The 18,223-nt window shown below is 41.5% G+C and overlaps 2 protein-coding genes across 2 annotated transcripts; one reads left to right on the top strand and one right to left on the bottom strand.

Annotated features, from left to right (window-relative positions):
- Positions 1-4,920: 4,920 nt before the first annotated feature.
- On the top strand, positions 4,921-6,815 carry LOC308396898 (protein CEBPZOS-like). Its single transcript, XM_080882529.1, has 4 exons — positions 4,921-5,068; positions 5,641-5,758; positions 5,848-5,892; positions 6,498-6,815. The coding sequence occupies exons 2-4, from the start codon at positions 5,641-5,643 to the stop codon at positions 6,578-6,580; spliced, it is 246 nt and encodes an 81-aa protein (XP_080738655.1). The 5' UTR covers positions 4,921-5,068; the 3' UTR covers positions 6,581-6,815.
- A 1,449-nt stretch (positions 6,816-8,264) lies between these two features.
- On the bottom strand, positions 8,265-17,939 carry cebpz (CCAAT enhancer binding protein zeta). Its single transcript, XM_080882528.1, has 17 exons — positions 17,701-17,939; positions 15,555-17,047; positions 15,236-15,470; positions 14,975-15,128; positions 14,537-14,625; positions 14,387-14,440; positions 14,194-14,296; positions 13,565-13,624; positions 13,395-13,461; positions 13,198-13,304; positions 12,551-12,611; positions 12,015-12,220; positions 11,726-11,761; positions 10,841-10,939; positions 10,650-10,711; positions 10,444-10,525; positions 8,265-9,965 (listed from the first exon to the last, which is right to left on the bottom strand). The coding sequence occupies exons 1-17, from the start codon at positions 17,884-17,886 to the stop codon at positions 9,802-9,804; spliced, it is 3,258 nt and encodes a 1,085-aa protein (XP_080738654.1). The 5' UTR covers positions 17,887-17,939; the 3' UTR covers positions 8,265-9,801.
- Positions 17,940-18,223: the final 284 nt, after the last annotated feature.

Here is an 18,223-nt window from a genome sequence, read left to right as displayed (position 1 = left end):
AGATGGGCAAGTATGGGGAGAACATGGAACTACCACCTGTCTAGAGATCCTCATGGGGAATAAATGATGAAAAATAGCTGTGATTTATTGATTTGTTATAAATATTTTATTTTCATCAGCTAAAAATGATAATACTCCTTACTCTGCATCCACAGCCTCCAAATTCTTGACACAGGAAACAAACAGAGATGTTGTGTGCTTGATCGGCTCTTCATTACCCACCATACATATAACAATAATCCGAATGTTGTGATTTTTTTTTAAATTGGCATCACCTCCTGACCCTGCTATAAATTCAGCGACAAAACAGATAGAAACAGATTATTCTTTACTTCTTCTGACTACACCCAGCTCCCAAACATTATCCATGAACACTCTGTGTTTATTTGTGTGCATGAGTTCAGCAGGTCTCTGTCCTCCTGCCAGTCTGTGCTCTGTGTTGAAGGACACATCAGCTCCTAAAATGCATCACGAGGGCAGCAAAGAGAGAAGACTCCAGGAGGAGCTATAACTGGGGAAAGTGTGTCCTTTCCAAAAGTGTTTTTACCTTTAAGTATCACTAAATCATAACCACAACTGAGATATACGAACCACGGAGAGAGGAGGAGTCTTTAAACAACTTGTCCTTCATATTCAAACATTTGAAACTGCCTTCCAGCATTTGTCTGTGTGCCTGTGATTACAAAAGTTTTTTTTTTAATCTTCTCACATTGTGCCATGTAGTGAATTTAAATAACAGAAGTCCTATGGAAAAAATGTTATGATCACATCAGTATAATGAAAAAATTTCACATCATATTTAACTGACATGACTTTAAAATGAGGCTCCAACATGGAGACGTTTCATTTTTACAGAACAAAGACACTCTGTGGAAGAGAGCCAGAGATTAATAGTAACTAAGGAGGACAGTTTCTGTGTCCTGAATCCAAACTGGGAGCTGGTTCCACTGAAGAGGGGCCTGAAAACTGAAGGCTCTCCCTCCCATTCTACTTTTTTTTTTTTTTTTTTTTTGTCCCATTTGGATCTTTAGCCATCAGAATTGTTGTCTTAAGGCCAAGAAAGATGCCAAGCAGATTTATTTTACCAAGTGGATCATCATGGCCTTGCCATATTGGTCCATTTGATTGACCTGTATTATAATTATGTATCTATTTTATTTTCGGTTGCCACAAATGGGACAGACATGACTGGGGGATAGGACAGGGAGAAAGAATGAAAGAAAGAGGGAGAGAAAGAAAAACAGGGGAGAAGAGACGGTGAGAAAGGGGGGGAAGAAAGAAAGAAAAACAAAACACCTGGATCACCTGTATGGAGAAAAAAAAACAGAAGAGAAAAACAAAAAATAGCAACATCATAAATACAGCACCATCACAATAAACTAGCTAGCAGTAGATAACAGTAGATACTAAATATTAAACGATATTGTGCAGCACGCAAGATAGACAGCGCACAATGTGCTTTGAGGCAGCAGCCAAGAAAGGTGTAGTCCACGTCTGTGAACACCCGTGTGTACACCCGTGTGCACACCTGTGTGGATCAGCATGCTTGTATTCCAAAGGTTTCTCCATGTAACGATCTGCTAGGGAGTGTGGGGAGCCATAGCCCCGTCCCCCAGGGCATGAAGCAGGTATGGAGGAGATCCAGGCCCCAGACATTCAGAGGCCCCAGAGTACGAGGACCCGAGGAGGACCACCAAAAGGGGGTGAACCGTGCCACCCTCCTGGGAAGAGCTGAGTAGAGCCCCAAACAAGAGGTCACCCAGCAGCTACGGAGCAGAAGCCAGAGGGGGTTGCAGTGGCGTGCCCACGGGCTCTGCCGGCAGCCAGCTGTGCCAGAGAGGACCGAGCTTCAGGCCCAGAGGCCTAAGGGCACCCCACCCCCCGGAAGGGGCCCAACCGGGCCACAGGCGCCAGGCCCCACCAATCGGCCACCAGGAGTGAGCCAGTACATACATGAGCACCCAGCCCAGGTCGACAAGAACCACCAAAACACCAACGTCTGAGGGCATCAGCCACCGGCAGGGAGTGTGGTGAGGGGAGATAGGCCTCCGTACTTTAGAGGGCCTGAGATGTACCCAGAGAGGTTGAGTCTACTTTTAAATACTCTAGGATCAACAAGTAGGCCTGCAGCGTGAGAGCGAAGTGCTCTAATAGGGTGATATGGTACTACAAGGTCATTAAGATAAGATGGGGGCTGATTATTTAAGACCTTGTATGTGAGGAGCAGGATTTTAAATTAAATTCTGGATTTAACAGGAAGCCAATGAAGGACAGCCAATACAGGAGAAATATGCTCTCTCTTTCTAGTCCCTGTCAGGACTCTTGCTGGCTGCAGCGTTTTGGATCAATTGAAGCCTTTTCAGGGAGTTTTTAGGACATCCTGATAACAATGAACTACAGTAGTCCAGCCAAGAAGTAATAAATGCATGAACTAGTTTGAGGAGATGCTCAGAGAGGAGTTAAAGAAAGGAATCGAGGATGTGCAGTTGACAGAGGAGGTGCTGTGGTGATTGTTCTTCCTGTTGTGCTTCATGGGCCATCGTGTTTGCAAGAAATCAACTGTTTGATTAGCCATTCTTTGAAAGTGTGGACATACAATTTATATAAACTGTATGGATCCCACATTATGGAAATTCCCTTGTTACAGCAGCAGAGGAAGAAGCGATAGGAAGAGAAAGTGAATTAGAGATATAATAGAAAAAATGAAAAAATGAATCGTATACACTGTGATTGTTTACATGTACAGAAAGTGCAGTGGAAGTAATAATGAGAATACACATGTATTTTTTTAGACTGTATAAATGGTGTGTGCTGTACATACAATACACATATCATAGATGGCAGTATTTGAGATGGATGTCAGCAGCTGTAAGGCTGTATTTTTTATTTATTTTATTTATTTTGTTGATCGCATAAATTGCCTAAAGGTTTTTTGCTTTTTGTTTTTTGTTGTTTTTTTAAAAAAAACAACCTTTTGTTTCATTCAAAATTTAAAAAATAAATAAATACTCACAACTTTATTAACAGCAACCCACTACACATATTTACAGTAAAATGCGGTATTTGCATTGTACATTCAAAAATCACAAATTATTAAGTGTTGCCATGGTTATTTCAGTTGTTTTGCATGCTGAGGATATATTTTGCTGTTTCCGTTGTTTGAATGTTCGTGTGAGTCGGTCAGGATGAGGACATGTATTTATATTTAACAGTAACAAGCTGTTTGTGGAGATTAAATTAGAAACACTAAAATTAAAGCAAAATGGTGGTAGATACTGTAATTACTGTAAAAATCCTCTGTGGTTATGTGTTTAGCAACATTTGTGCTGTTTCACCAGCTGAAATTTGACTTTTAAAGTATTTTTCACAGCAACATAGAATAGATTCCACCATCATGCCTGATTATAGATTTGTTATGAGACATATGTGACTTAAGAATGGACAAAAGGAAACTGTATGTGGGAGAAAGTAGTAAATAATTTTAGAAATTAAACACATTTGTTGAAGACCTCTGATGCCCTCTGAGTGCAGTAGCTTTTAATGAGTTTCCAGCCCTGCAGAGGACTCTTTTCTAGCTCCTATTTCTGCACCTAATCATGCTGTAAAGTGAGGTTTTTGTGACCCAGGTGAGCAAATATTGTCTCTTAGTCTAAACCCGTTTGGCTGCTGCTTTGCTGAGATTCCTGCAGGAATAGCAGCTGTAAAACCGAGGCAGCCTCTGGGAAAACTGGGAATCTAACCTGCAGCTGGTGCTCATTCAGCTAAGAATATAAAAACGAAATGACATTAGATTTTATTTCCTCAAAAAAAAACAAAAACAAAAAAACCCCCAGAAATTGCAGGTGTCTTCAGTGGAATCTGCTCATGAAAGTGAATTCTTTCCTTATGACTGCTTCACAACTAAAAATTAAAAACAATTATTCAGACTTTCATCAGGTGCATCAGGTGTTTTATTAGACGTACCCCTTGTTTTTATGACAGGAGCTGTCATCTTGTTTTGTTCATCTTGCCACAACGCTGACACCTCCTGGTAACATCCCATAACTACAATGATTAAATCACAATTCAACATCAGAATTTCAGCTGACCGAAATTTTGTTGTTATGATAATTAAAAGAAAATATATATATAGCAAAAACAGTAATAAAAGACGCTTTTAGAGCAGACGATTCAAGAGTTGATTCTATGTTGTTGTTGTTGTTTTATTATCACAGGGGGGAGAGAGAGTGAGAAACGGTGACATTATCTAAGACAGTTTTTGTATTTCTAAAAACAAGGCACTCGTACTTAGTCCTTTTAATCAGTTATTTATTTATTCATGCAATTAACCCCTTAGGTGACCGGACAACCGGTAAGATGGGTGAGGCCAACATTCAGCTTTTCTTGTAAGGTCTTTTTTTCTTTTTTTTATTGAGTATGTAAAATTTAAAATTTCAGATTTTTCATCTTTTCACAGGGAATTCAGCTAAATAGTTTTTATTCAAACTGTGCATTCATTTTTATTTTTAATTTTCTGTTTTGCTTTGCGTTTGGTTAAATTTCATTTATGTATTGTGATATCTAGTTTGTCAATAAATAAATAAATAAATAAATACAATAAAATAGTCAAGAAAAATTATTATAAATTATTATAGCAAGGAGTTGTTACGTGATTGTTCTTTACTAGTGATTATATTGATTTGATGAAAAAAAAAATTAATAGAAAATAATTTAATAATTAGTCTTAATTCATTTATCAAATTACTATTTTATTGAATAAAAAAGAGAATTATCAAATGTAAAGGAGCCTCTTTTAGCCGTGTTATCACTAAAAGTCTTTGTGCCTTTCTATTTACGGTAAACAGCGGTTTTAATGGTTTTAATGAGGTAAGGACGCCAAAAAAAGTCGATATGTCCCTACCGAGCTTCCGTACCCCGGAAGCAGCGTGTTAGTAGTTTGCTGTGGTTGTTACAAGGGCAGAAGATTTGTTTTTGCAAGCAGTTTACTCTACTGATATAATTTATAGTGCTCTGATTTAGATTTAAAGCAGTTATTCATTTATCTCAAGTACCACAAATCTAATATAAGGTAAGTTCAGACGTAACAAAGGCGTTAAATAAAACGCCTTCAGTTCAAAACGAAGAAATAAGCGACCGTTTGCTAACATATTGATGTTTCCTGAGTGCCCGGCTTGTTGTGTCATGCTGTCATTAAACAAACGCGTTAAGGTTGAAAATCCAACTCGGATTTTTATTTTGGAAGAGTAGCAAACTATTTTCAAAATAAAGTTACAGCCTTTTTCTTCTGTCTGAATTTAATATAAAATATTGACGATCTGTTGTTTTTGTTATAGGTTTTAAATGTACAAAATTACATATAATCACAATAAAATAAGGTATTCTCATTCTAATCTAAAATATGTGCAGACATTATTTTAACTTTCACTGAAGAGCGAGGTCTGCTGTCTGTTATCTGTACTAGAGGTGCAGAGCTGAGTACCTCTGTGTAGCAGTGAAATAAAAATATTCTATCAGGAAAGTTAGATGCAGTGTAATGAATTAATGTGACCTTCATAATGGAGGCAAAATGAAAGAAGAGAACACGCTGTCTATCCCTGTCTTTGTAAATAAAGTTGTTTGTATTTGTTGGTCTCCCCTCAGATGTCTCCGAAACCTCTGGAGCCGCTGGCTAAGAAGCTCATGAAGGGCGTGATTGCTCTGGAGCTGCTGGGCGTCCTCGGGGCTTACGGTCTGTTTCACACAATGGACACCAGTCGAGGTATGAAATTATGATGTTAAATGGATCTGAAATAGGTCTGGCTTTATATCATCCTAAATTTCATGTTTTATATCCTGCACCACCTGCAGATTTCAGGAACACTATGAACAGGAGGTTCCCATCCATCCTAGAAGGTAAGAAGAATCTCCAGGTTCAAACTGGGGCTTAGCAGAAGGTGTTTTTCAACTCTAACATGGACACTGGCTTCTTTCATAATAATAATTACTGTTTATATAGTGTGGTCCAGATTTAAAATCATTACTAAATTAGAAAATCAGAAACACACCTGCACAACGTATGAAAATAAAAATGTCAGAGCACAGATAACGTTGAAATGTACATACAACAGATGAAAATGAGGTCATATTTAAATCAATTAAAACCCAAGTTGGTGAAATAAATCAATTCATATGAAAATAAAAATGATTAGTGCAATTTCAGCAGAACAACAAAGTTTTTTTGAAGTTCATCTGAAGATACCAACATAGCACCAAATAAAGACAATATACATTAAATCAAGTAATGTGTAAAAGTATATTAGGTACACATTTACTGCAGAACAACCTGATTTTTTGAGCCATAAAATAAACAACATGTTTATAAACCTTCCTTCTGCTTTATGTGAACATCATATCATAATTTCTGTAAGTTAATCAGCTGCACAGCTCTGCTGCCAGTCTCTCAACCCACAAATTTCCAACACAACAAAATTAATTTTGTGACGTCCGCTTCCTCCCAGTTTACTACAAGTCCAACGAGTGGGCGGGGATCTACGGCATCCGAGAGAGAGACCAGGAGGCCTGGTCAGCCAAACAGGATTGAAGGTGTCCATCGACGTCATCGTCATTATCACGTGCAGCGCCTTGGCATCTGAGTCTGGAGCCTCCCGGCTGCTTCAGCACTGCACATTAGGAAAAAAGACATCACTTCCTGTAAAGACTCATCAGACCTCATTCATTTATACAGGAATTGTCTTTTCTCTGTGGAGAAGTTATTAAATGTGGCTGGTATCCAGCCCAGTCAAGGATATCCTGCCTTTGTTGTTATTTTTAAACACACATACTTTGTATATATTTGCTGCTGTATGAAGCAGCCAAACCCAAAAACCTCTTTTTGGGGGTTTTTGTCTCACACTTGGTACCCAAGTACAATCTCAAGTGGGGGTGATGATATGGTAAATGGACTGGTTCTTATGTAGCGCTTTTCTACTCTATATGAGCAAAGCGCTTTATACAACTAATTCATTCACCCAATCACACAACCACTTTTTCTAACTGTTAAGTGCTTACTGTCTAACATTCATACACATTCACACTCTGATGGATGCATCGGAGAGCAACATGGGGTTAGTATCTTGCCTAAGGATATTTGGCATGCAGCCTGGGATCGAACCACCAACCTTCCAGTAGATGACCTGCTCTACCACCTGAGCTATAGCCACCCCCTTCCCCCTGACCTGACATCCTGGTTCCCTCTTGCGAGAGCATTTGTAGACACCCTGGTCGGGAGTCAAACCACTCACCTGAACTTCCAAAGGCGAGTGGTGTTACCACTATGCTATTGATCAATGGATATACATATATATGTAGAGGTGTGTGTGTGTATTCATGAACTTTCTTGATGTCCCTGTTACTCCCACTTTTTCTTTGCTGACCTTTAGCATTACATTCTTGCACTTCCTATTACTTTAGTTTGATATAATAGCTGTAAACTAACAACAGCCACAAGAGGTGTTATAGCTGTTGTACAAAATCAGTTAGTTTTTCTTTTTGTCTGTTGATAACATTAATTATATCATTACTGCTGTAAACTATCCATCCATTCGCTTCCGCTTATCCTTTTTCAGGGTCGCGGGGGGCGCTGGAGCCTATCCCAGCTGTCATAGGGCAAGAGGCGGGGTACACCCTGGACAGGTCGCCAGTCTGTCGCAGGGCCAACATACAGGGACAGACAACCATTCGCACTCACTTTCATTCGCACATTCACACCTAGTGACAATTTGGGTTTTCCAATTAACCTATCCCCACTAAGTGCATGTCTTTGGACGGTGGGAGGAAGCCGGAGTACCCGGAGGGAACCCACGCAAACACGGGGAGAACATGCAAACTCCACACAGAAAGACCCCGGCCTGATGTTGGAATTGAACTCAGGACCTTCTTGCTGTGCGGCAACAGTGCTAACCACCGTGCCACCGTGCTGCCTTGCTGTAAACTAATTTACAGCAATTTGTAAACTAATTTAAAATGACCACATTTATTGAGCAAGTGTACCTAATAATCTCCCATCAGTTCAGTTGCAAAATACTTTCTAGATTAATCATTTGGTCTATTAAAAGTTAGGAATTTGTGAAACAGCGACAGAAAATCAGAAAAATAGTATTGCTTGATATTAAATTACATTTAAAATGGTTTAATGTTAACTGCTATATTTGATCATTTTATCCATTCATCCATCTTCTTTTGCTTATTCAATTCAGGTTGCGGGCAGGAGCCGGAGCCTATCCCAGTTGATACTTAATAAGTTTTAATGGTTAATACCTCACCAACAAAAAACCTGAACCAATTTAAATTTGTAAATGTAAAACAACAAAACCTTGAAATGGTGCAGACCGTTCTACAAATGGCACATTATGATCAGTATGTTCAAACAGAAACAATCATTAAACCTGTAAACACACTGAACAGGATCATGAAACACTTAAATGTTTGTCTCACACAAACACAGGTTGTATGTGAATTGATTTGTTAAGACACAAGGAAATCTGCTGCTTATGTGTCAAACAGGCTCATCCCATGTCAGCTCAGATTTGCCTGAAAGAAAATTCTGACTTCTTAAAAGGAACGAATCATGAGATTTCTCAAAAATAACCAGCCTCCTGGTAGACACACCAGCAGTCTCAATTTGAAGTTCTTGAGGTTGTGCTTGAATTATCGCACTCATAGACTTCAGCCTCTCACAGCTGAGGATGAAGGTCGGGATGTTTTTACAGATCACTCTGAAATCCTTTTTTTGAGGGAGCACTTTAAAATTCCAATATCTAGAAAACTCCCAGAGCTTCAAATGTGTTAGAGTAAATATGAATGTGGAGCGTCAGCAGTGCAGCTCCAGTTAACGTAAAACGGGTGTTTGAAGTCCCTAAAATATTTAAATGTGTGATCTCCGACAGCGGATTTGGAGACTTGTAGAAACCACAGTAGATTTTATTTAGAGCTTCTCACATACAAGACACGGGATATTCTTGAAAACAGTCCGAAGGTGAAAAACAAACCAAGAAAACGGCACAGCGGCACACACCCTCTCATTGGCCAGAGAAATTTGGGCCATGAGGCTGGAACTAAAAACAAAGCAATATTTCCCTTCTCTACATAATTATGAGTTATATGTGAGAGAAGAGCGTAACAAATTTTGGATTTAATAAATTTACTTGGACTTTGTATATTGCGTCATACCTGGAAATATCACAGTGAACTTTTCCCCCAACATTTAAGCTTTAACGAGTGTAACGATTCACTTTTAGACTGTTTTAAGACAATTCTGTGTAAACAACATTGTGTGAGAAGCAAAAGTTTCTACAGGCTGTAGACATCTAAATATTTCAGCAACTTCAAGCATCCTTCATTCGTTCAGAGTCCATTTTCATAGAGGCACAGGACCAGATATTTACCTTAAAACACAAATGTTCCCTCAAAAACATCATGAAACAGCCCTGCTTTCATCCCATGAAGTATTCATTTATGCATTTTAAAACCAAAGTTTATTTTAAACATGATGGACTGAGATGGAATGATCCAGATGAGATTTGCAGCAAAATGTTCAGCACAAAGTCTTTGATTTTACAAAAAAATAAAACAAGCTAAATGTGGCTCCTCTTCACCAGCCCCCAGATTGAATCTGTAAACACCGTTTTATGTCTGCGTCCTCCCGGTTTACGATGAGACCGCTGAGTGTCCGGGAATCTACAGCGTCCGGGAGACAGACGAGGAAGGCGTGGTCACCGAAGGTGTCCCTCAGCTTTAGGCCAACATCTTCAGCATCCTCGTCATCTACTTCCTCTTCTTCTTGCTCCCAAACGTCCCGCTTCCCGTCCTGGCTTGGCCGAACCCCATCTTCTTCTTGTTGAACGTGGTCTTCTTCTTGCGCAGCGTCTTGGCGTCACGGCCGTGGATCCAGTCGTCGCGCTGAGCTTCCCACTTCAGCTGCTTCAGACCTGCACACAGGAAGTGTTAGAAAAGAAAACACATTTGGTTTATCTGTGCAGCGCAGCTGAGTGGGACTGACAGCACTTTCACTGTGTGGAGAAGTTATGAAACGTGAGACACCGGCCTTCATCTCGTCTGTTTGTTTTTAACCCTGTTATAACCTGAAACAGCCTCAGCATCCTTCAGCTCTCACATGTCAGTCTGAATGTAATCATTCTTAGTTTCAAGGTCCATTAAATGACATCACTGTAATAACAGAGATGGCTGTTGGGTCAATATAAGGAATAAAACTAACTTACTAATGAACATTTTAGTTATACAGAACATTTCAGGTGCTGTAATTATAATAGAAACCATAACGATGACCTAGAGGTCATATTTTTAAAAGGCATCGCAGCACAAAATCCTATCCTCAGCCTTCAGGTGGCCACTGGGCTTGCTCCTGCAGTAGTATGAGCTGTTCAAGGTGAAGCTCTGTGATCTCACCTGCTTTGTCTCTATTGGCCATGGCGTTCAGCCCGATGTTGTCAAACTTGGAGCCGGCATTCTCGTCCAGCAGGCAGCCAAACTGACAAAAATAAATAAAATAAAATAAAAAAAGAACAATAATGATGTTATAAGACCTTTGAAATATTTATGATTCCATAATCCTGTTGTGCTTGTTTCCATGAATTCTCTGAAGTCAAACTGACCTCTTCAGCAGAAGCAAACATGGCTGCATCTTTCTTTTCCTTCTTCTTCTTCTGTTTGGAACCTGAAACATTGAACAGTGATCAATAAAATAACCTCCGGAGTCGCTGACTGAGTTTTCTATACACAGCCAAAACAAACTGACACATTAAATTATGTTAATAATTCTTTGAGCTACAGATCCAGCATTAACCTAAAGATCCGGAGAAGTCGAGTTCCTCGGAGGATTTTCTCTTTCCCTTCTTGGTCTGTGGGGTGATGTCTGGAGCTTCCATCTCATCGTCTTCTGAATCTATACAGTGGAAAAGGTTTTTCCCAGTTTCAATATTACATTTGAAAAGAATTATTTTCTCTCATATCTTCTGTTCCAGTGATGGACGTTCATATTCAACACGGCCCAAGTTCAAATAAGGAGCTTAGTACATGCACAGCTAATCCTTTCAGCCTCAGACTGCTCTAAACACTCAGTTTCACACTGATTTTCCTCCTCCTGGATCTTTATGATGCCACAAAGAGCAAATATTCTGAATATGGCCATCACAGGAATAAACGCCCCACTGACAAGTCTTCTGTGAGGGGCAGCCAATGAGGAGGAGCTATAACTGCTCATTTCAGACAGAGCATGGACTCAGTATAAGATAGGGAAGGATTATTCTGAAATGTGAATCATGCAAAGCTGCTCTACAAGAGTCCAAGAATGAAAATAAGGAGCTGAAAATAAGCAGAATAATTCCACATTAGCAGAAGGATAAATTCCAGCCATCTTTCATAATTTAGCATAGAACCCCAAATTTTGCATTCATTTATTAAATGTTTTTAAGTTAACTGTAAGATATTATATTTTAATTAGGTGCTGCTTTAACAGATGAGTTGACTGAATTTATTAATCTGTATTTTTATAATGATTAAACTTCACTGGTTCCAGAACCTTAAATGTAAATGTTTAGTAGTTTTCTTTGAATTATGGGGTGCTCGTCTAAAATAGGCTTACAGATTATTGGCTCAGATATCCCATGATGCACTGTGTTCCCTCTTCAGTATGTAAAAAACAGTGATTAGGATTTCTAAAGGTACTGACCTCCAAATGCAGCATCTTCATCCTCCAGCTCAGGAACTGAAAGAAGAGGAGAAGGATCAGGTGTCTGTAAGAGCTCAGGTCGATTCTGTCCTTTAACTCATAACAGCGTGGACTTGAATATATGAACATCAATATAATCTCAAGTCAAATAATGACAAAAAAGACATTTATACAGGCAGAAAAAAATAAAGGTATTGGTGTATTAATTTAAAAACAGAGAATATTGAACTGGCACTCGAAACAAAGCTGGATTAAAATAAGTTTTCGTACTTTGTCATATTTTTTTTACCTTCATCATCATCATCATCATCACCCTCTTCGTCTCCATCAGGGTCCATGAACATCCCTCCTTCTTCCTCCAGTTCGTCTCCGAAGTCTTCCTCGTCCATGCTGCCCAGAGACACCTCCTCATCGTCCAGGTCGTCCATGTCCGAGTTGTCCACGTCCGACTCAGAGTCGTCTCCTGATTTCTTATCTTTTTTACTCTTTACATTACTGACAGAAAAACAAAAAACGTTGTGAGGAAGAGGATGGTTCAGTCAGTGTGTAAAAGTCTTTAAAGTCTTTATTTGTTTTTTTAAAACAAAACCAAAATCGTGTTCGAGTCTCACAGCCAATCAGATTATTCTGTTTTTAAGACTAAATAAATACCAACATAATGCTCTTCCTAGTATTTCCTGTATTTGCTTTCCCATGTGTAGCAACAGTAATACAGAAATAAATAAAACAATAATACTGTAAACAGAAGGAAAATAAATTTAAGAATGACAAAGTAAATCAATAAATGAATGGAAATAAAACCCAAGAGTAAACCTGAAAACTCACCCTGCAAAGTCCAGATTATCACTGCTGAGGTCGGTAAAGTACGAATCACCTTCAAAGGTGTCTGCCAAAAAACAAACAAACAGTTACTCAGCCAGAGAACTTTAAGTTATACTACAAGCAAAGGAGGAAGAACAGGAGGAGCACAGCCAGCCTCCGGTGGGCTGCTTGTCCTTTAGCGGGAACCCTGTCACAGCCCAGAGCCGAGCATTCCCCCGCGAACACCAGAACCGGCAGGTCGACCACTAACGGCCTGGTCTCTTCACGGATGAGAGTGCCAAATGTTTAACTGTTGAAGGGCAGCAGCAAACAGCACCTCAGACTGGCCAGGAGTTCACCGATTCCTCATCAGGAAGATCCTCCCATCATCAGGATCACGCCCAGGTGTTATCAGGCACGTGTGGGCCAAACTCACAGTGAGCCAAACTACACTCAGACTGGATCAGCCTGCGATTTAAATTTTTACCTTTTATTTGAAATATAAAAGATTTTAAATGCAGTTCTGTTTACGTCGAAATGTCAGTGTTTTATGTAATCCGTGTTTATAAATTTAACTGTACAAGTGTCTCGACTGAAGCCATTAACCAAGGATCTGTGATGTTTTCATGAGGAGATACTGAGCATTAAATTAGAGACGATGGTTTATTTACCAAGAAGTTTCTCAAACTCATCATCGTCCACATCCTCCAGGCTCTCGTCGTCATCGTCACCTCGTGGCCGGCGTTGCTGCTTCTCCTGCTGTCGTTTCTTGAAGAAGCTGACGAATGAAACAAAGAAACAAAACTCATTAAACAGAATACAATCAAAAAACAGTGGAAATATGTCAGGTGACTTTGCTGGGACGCACCGATGGAAGAAGATCTCATCAACAGGAACCTGACTTTCTTCTTTGGACAGAAACTCTGCGCTGTTCACTGACACACACAAATAATTTAAAGGATCCACACTTCATCTGACATCAGAGCAGGTGAAGGAAAAAAAACAAACATAGAAAGTGTGAAATTTGTTTAAAGTTACCTGGTAGCAAGCTGACAGGTAATCTGTGTTTGGGCTTCATCACAGCAGCGTCGGTGTTTTCTAAAGAATAAAAAATATTAAAAAAACGAAAGTTTACACTTAAAATTATTAATATTAGTTCATTAAAACCGTCAATAAACTGTCACAATGTGTGAAGTCAGCGTGATTAAATCTGTTTTGAGCCGAGACAGCAATGAAACCACAGACTAATAATAACAACTCTTCAGGATGTTTTTTATCGTTTTCCATCTTTCTGAGTTTGAATTTTTTTATTTTTCTGTCGTTTTTAGCTTGTAAAGACTTATTTAGATTGTCTTTACCGTCCACTGTCTCTTGTTTCTCTGCAGGTTGCTGCTGTTTTGCAGCTTTGTGCGTTTTTTGTATTTTATTTCATCCCCTCTTCATTGTTTTTGTTCCTCTTTTAAGTCCGTTTGTTTTAATCATCCTTTCTTTTTTGAATTATTTGAACTATTTATTGAACTATTTCACAAATGTGAACATTTGACACCAGTTTTCGTCATTTTCCCATCTACATGTGATCATTTTGTATCCATCTGTGTTTATGTTGCATCATTTTTGATCCATTTTACAAAATGCATCCAATAGAATTCGGTGCTTGTTTGTCTTACGTTCTGCTTTGAGCTGTTTGGGGTTTCTGAAGACAAATCGATCGAGGAAGCGGATGAGGGTGAAGTCCTGCAGAGGGTCCCCAGAGTACTGGATGAAGTCTCCCTGTGGAAATAAAATCATATCAAACATTAACAGCAACAATCATGACGACTACAGAGCTCCTGAGCATGTGGAAAGGGGCGGGGCTTTTACCTGCAGAATGGTTTTTGCAAACAGCGACACTGACGGATGGAAGTGCAGAGCGAGCTGCAGAGAACATCAGACATTAGGTTATACACAGCAGCTTGTGAACACAAGCTCTGGTTACTGGAACTTTGTGTTTATTAGGACAGATTTTTTTACCTTCTGCAGCTCCCATAAAGTCGAGCGATCTGCACCGCAGAATAACGGGTTTCTGTGCAGCGGGTCGTAGCTCTGAACACTCTTCATTCCTGAAAGAAAACAGGACGGAGAAACAAACATGATGAAGCTCGTCTTCTTATTTACTGTCCTGCTTTATTTTAATCAGCCAGGTGCAACAAACACACAAAATTAGCTGGAATAGAGATTACAACATGATCTAAAAGTTTTTCCTGATTCAGGCAAATAAAAAAAATCTGCAATTAGTTTCATGAAGCTAAAACAAAACAACTAGCTATTAAACAATAGCCTCCCAGGAAGACAGTGGGTGGAAATGGTGGAAAGTACCAGGGGCACTGGCGGTTATGTTAGATTAAACCCATCCTTCAACAACAGTTTTCAAACAGAGAACGTCAGCACTAATCTTTGCGTTTCACAGACCTTCCAGGTTCTGGTGATGTACCCATGATGCTGCAGGTTTGACCTCCTCTGCCTCTGTGTTTGTTTGTTCCTCTAGTTTGTCAGCATCCACGAATCGCTCCTCTTCATCATCATCATCTGCAGCGAGGTCTTTGAACGCCTCCTCTTCCTCATTCTGAATGAAGCCATAATTCAAAAGTTTAAAGCAGTTCATCTTTGAGAGCATTTTTGTCCAAAAGGAAAATCTAAAGCATCAGTTTTACACCCACTGAGATTTCTTACCCCCTCCGCCTCCTGCAGCAGTATCTTCAGGCCCGGTTTGGCCCTCATGACCTCCGACACCAAGAAGAGCGCCCCACAGGCGAAGCTGGCGCTCTGCTCGGCGCTGATCTGCAGCAGCCGTTTGACAAAGGCTTTGACCCGCCTCAGCGCCACGTCAGCCTTCATGGATTTGTACAGCAGGTTCAGGAACATGTTCGGGCGGGAGGACGACGACAGCCCGGGGTCCAGCAGCTTCCTGCAACACAGGTGGAGAAAGTAAACACCTGAATGCTGTCTGTTTAGAGCCCACAAACAAGCTGCCAGGCAAGGTTTTCCTTACCTGTACAGAGCCACATAGTACCGGTCCGAGATGCTCTGCTGGGAGTCCATCACCTGGAACAGCAGCATGAGCGCCTGCACGGCTGTGTTGAACTTCACCAGATGAACCACTTTGAAGAGTGTGTCCATCTGCTCTCTCACTTTGTCGTCCCCGGTGCTGGTGTAGGGATACGCCCTGTTCACGCCCGCCAACAGCGCACTCAGCATCTTCGACTCAATGTCCTTCTTTTTGACGCAGGCACGGAAGAAGGAGAAGTAGATGGTGATGAGCTTGGCGGCGAGCCCGTCCTCGTCGTGGCTCAGGATCACCTGGCTGAGGAAGCACACGGCGTAGTACTGCGCCTTCGGGCTGATGTTGGGTCGGAACAGGAGCCGCTCCACCTCGCAGCACACCACCCCTTTCATGTTGGGGTGTTTGTGCAGCAGTGTCTCCAGCAGGTACGATGCCTTTGCCGCCGTCTTGTACTCGGGGTCTCCAAGCTTGTTTACCACTTGGGTGAGCAGCGCCTTCTCTTGTTCTGGACGGCTGCACAGCAGCTCATGGGCAGTGGCTAACGCCTTTGCCTTGGTGGCAGGCACTGTGTCGTGAGCCACCGAGTCCAGCGCCACCACAAACTCAGCCACGTGGTGCTTCAGCTGGTGCTCAAAGTACCAGAGGATGAGGCGGCGGTCGCGGGCGTCACGGTTGCCGCTGGCCTTCTCCTCAAGCTGGTCGAACGGGTGCTGGGCAAAGGTGCGGAGCTTCCTGTCCCCGGGCAGCAGGTTGGACAGCAGCAGCTCTCGCAGCGTGTCCATTGCCATCAGACCCATCCGCCGACTGCCCTTCTTCTTCACCATGGTGACTAGGTTCTCCACGTGCTCCAGCATGTGCACCGGAGCGTCCTGAATCAGAACCGTCATGGCTGCCATTCTGTCCGCCAGCACGCCAGAGGAGACAACTGTCTTCATCCAGGCCGAGTTGGCGCCTTTCTGCAAGCTCTTCTTGGTCTTGTAGAGGGTCACCTCAGCCTCGAACAGCTGCTGAGCGAGCGTCTTGTACTGCGAGACCAGGGCAGCATCCTGTGGCGCCGACGAGCCCTCTTCTGTGTAATCCAGCTCGAACCACTTACCACCAGGTTTGATCAGCAGCACCTGCCGTGGCTGGAACTCAAACACGGTCTGGCTCTGCTTCGCCTTTTTTGCCGCCGATACCCGCGCCTCTTTTGTCTTCTTCTGCTTCTGATCGACGACGTTGGGCTGAGTGTCAGGTGCCGTCTCCTCTGCTTTCTCCACTTTGACCTTTTTAGCTTTCTTCTCGCCAGCAGCTGTGGCAGCCGTGGCGGCTTCACCCTCAGGCTTGTCCGGAATGGTTTGCTGCGTCGCGTATGCCCGGATGCCCAGCTTGGTGATGAATGACTCCAGCTCGCCCTCCTCCAGGTCATCTATCGCTCCTTTCATGCCGCCATCAACGAGCTCGTTGGAGTCTTCGAGGCCGGCGAGGAGGATATAGTCGGCCTAAAGACGTAGAGAAGAACCACAAAGAAAAGATTAAAAATATGTGACAAAGAATTCTGATTAACATTTGTGTATAAATTGTATTTAAATGTTTACTTTATTTGATACGTTTTTATTTATTTATGTAAATAATACCATGGAAGCATGGATCCATCCTGAGTGTATAACAACTGTTCAGCCAGCGGTCTAATGGTGTGGGGATATTTACTTGGCACACTTTGTGTCCCTTAGTACCAACTGAGCATTGTTAAAACACCACAGCCTTCCTGGTTACTTGAACATGACACTGAGTTCACTGTACTCAAATGGCCTCCAAAAGGATCGGAGCTCAATACAGGAGAGCACCAACAGGAGATCCGCATCATGGATGAGCAGCAGCTGTCTGATACGATCACGTCATTAAGGACCAAAATCTCCTAGGAATGTTTCGAGCGTCTTGTTGAATCTATGAAGAAATAAGGCAGCTCTGAAAGCAAAAGTGGATCCAACCCAGTAACAGCAAAGTGTACCTAATAAACTGTCCGGGGACTGTGCTTTTACGTCACATAAACTTTCGTGTCAGTTCAGAAAACTATAAAAACAAACCGACCTTCACAAGTTAAAACGCTCCCTGACTCTGTGAGTGTTGGCCCTGTTTCACCAGGTAAATTCACCTTAGTTCCTCCGAGCCGTAAAACCTCCTCCAGACTGAGCTCCTCTTCCTCTCTCTCCTCCTCTTTCGTATTCTTCTCTTCACCTTCATCCTCCTCTCCGCCGCTGTTTTTCGCCTCCGGCTCGTTTTCTTCGGCCTCAAATGTCACTTTTTTGGACTTTTTACGTTGCTTGTTTTTCGCTGCCATGCTGTTTGCAGCGTGAGGAAAACTGACCCGGATGTTGAACGAAACGTTTCCGGTGCACGGTTACCAGCTCTCATAGTGGGGTGCTATCAGAATTCAACTCAGAATCCATTTATTGTCACTAAACATCAAATGAGAACCAGCTCCCTGGTAGCAGAATTTAGAATAAAGACTAATTTATAAAAATCTTAAAATGTAATTATACAAATGTACAAGGTCATTATGTGTTAGCCAATATTTTTCACATTTGTGAACAATAAGAAGCCCGAATTGACTATTGGGAGGCTGTAATTGACGTAATGTAGTTTTTACACTGGTAACATCAATTAGTTGCATTATT

This window comes from Rhamphochromis sp. 'chilingali' (genome assembly GCF_963969265.1).
Source record: "Rhamphochromis sp. 'chilingali' genome assembly, chromosome: 5".
Classification (NCBI taxonomy): domain Eukaryota; kingdom Metazoa; phylum Chordata; class Actinopteri; order Cichliformes; family Cichlidae; genus Rhamphochromis; species Rhamphochromis sp. 'chilingali'.
Note: the sequence above shows the minus strand (reverse complement) of the source record. Positions and strands in the feature narration are given on the sequence as shown.

Bases quoted from the DNA above. Each gene is read 5' to 3' on its own strand.
- LOC308396898 (XM_080882529.1), top strand. From the start codon at position 5,641: ATGTCTCCGAAACCTCTGGAGCCGCTGGCTAAGAAGCTCATGAAGGGC. The intron at 5,759-5,847 runs GTATGAAATTAT...CACCACCTGCAG, and splicing joins CACAATGGACACCAGTCGAG to ATTTCAGGAACACTATGAAC. The intron at 5,893-6,497 runs GTAAGAAGAATC...GCTTCCTCCCAG, and splicing joins GTTCCCATCCATCCTAGAAG to TTTACTACAAGTCCAACGAG.
- cebpz (XM_080882528.1), bottom strand. From the start codon at position 17,886: ATGGCAGCGAAAAACAAGCAACGTAAAAAGTCCAAAAAAGTGACATTT. The intron at 14,297-14,386 runs GTAAAAGCCCCG...TTATTTCCACAG, and splicing joins TTGCAAAAACCATTCTGCAG to GGAGACTTCATCCAGTACTC. The intron at 12,612-13,197 runs GTAAATAAACCA...GTTTTTTGGCAG, and splicing joins TGAGTTTGAGAAACTTCTTG to ACACCTTTGAAGGTGATTCG.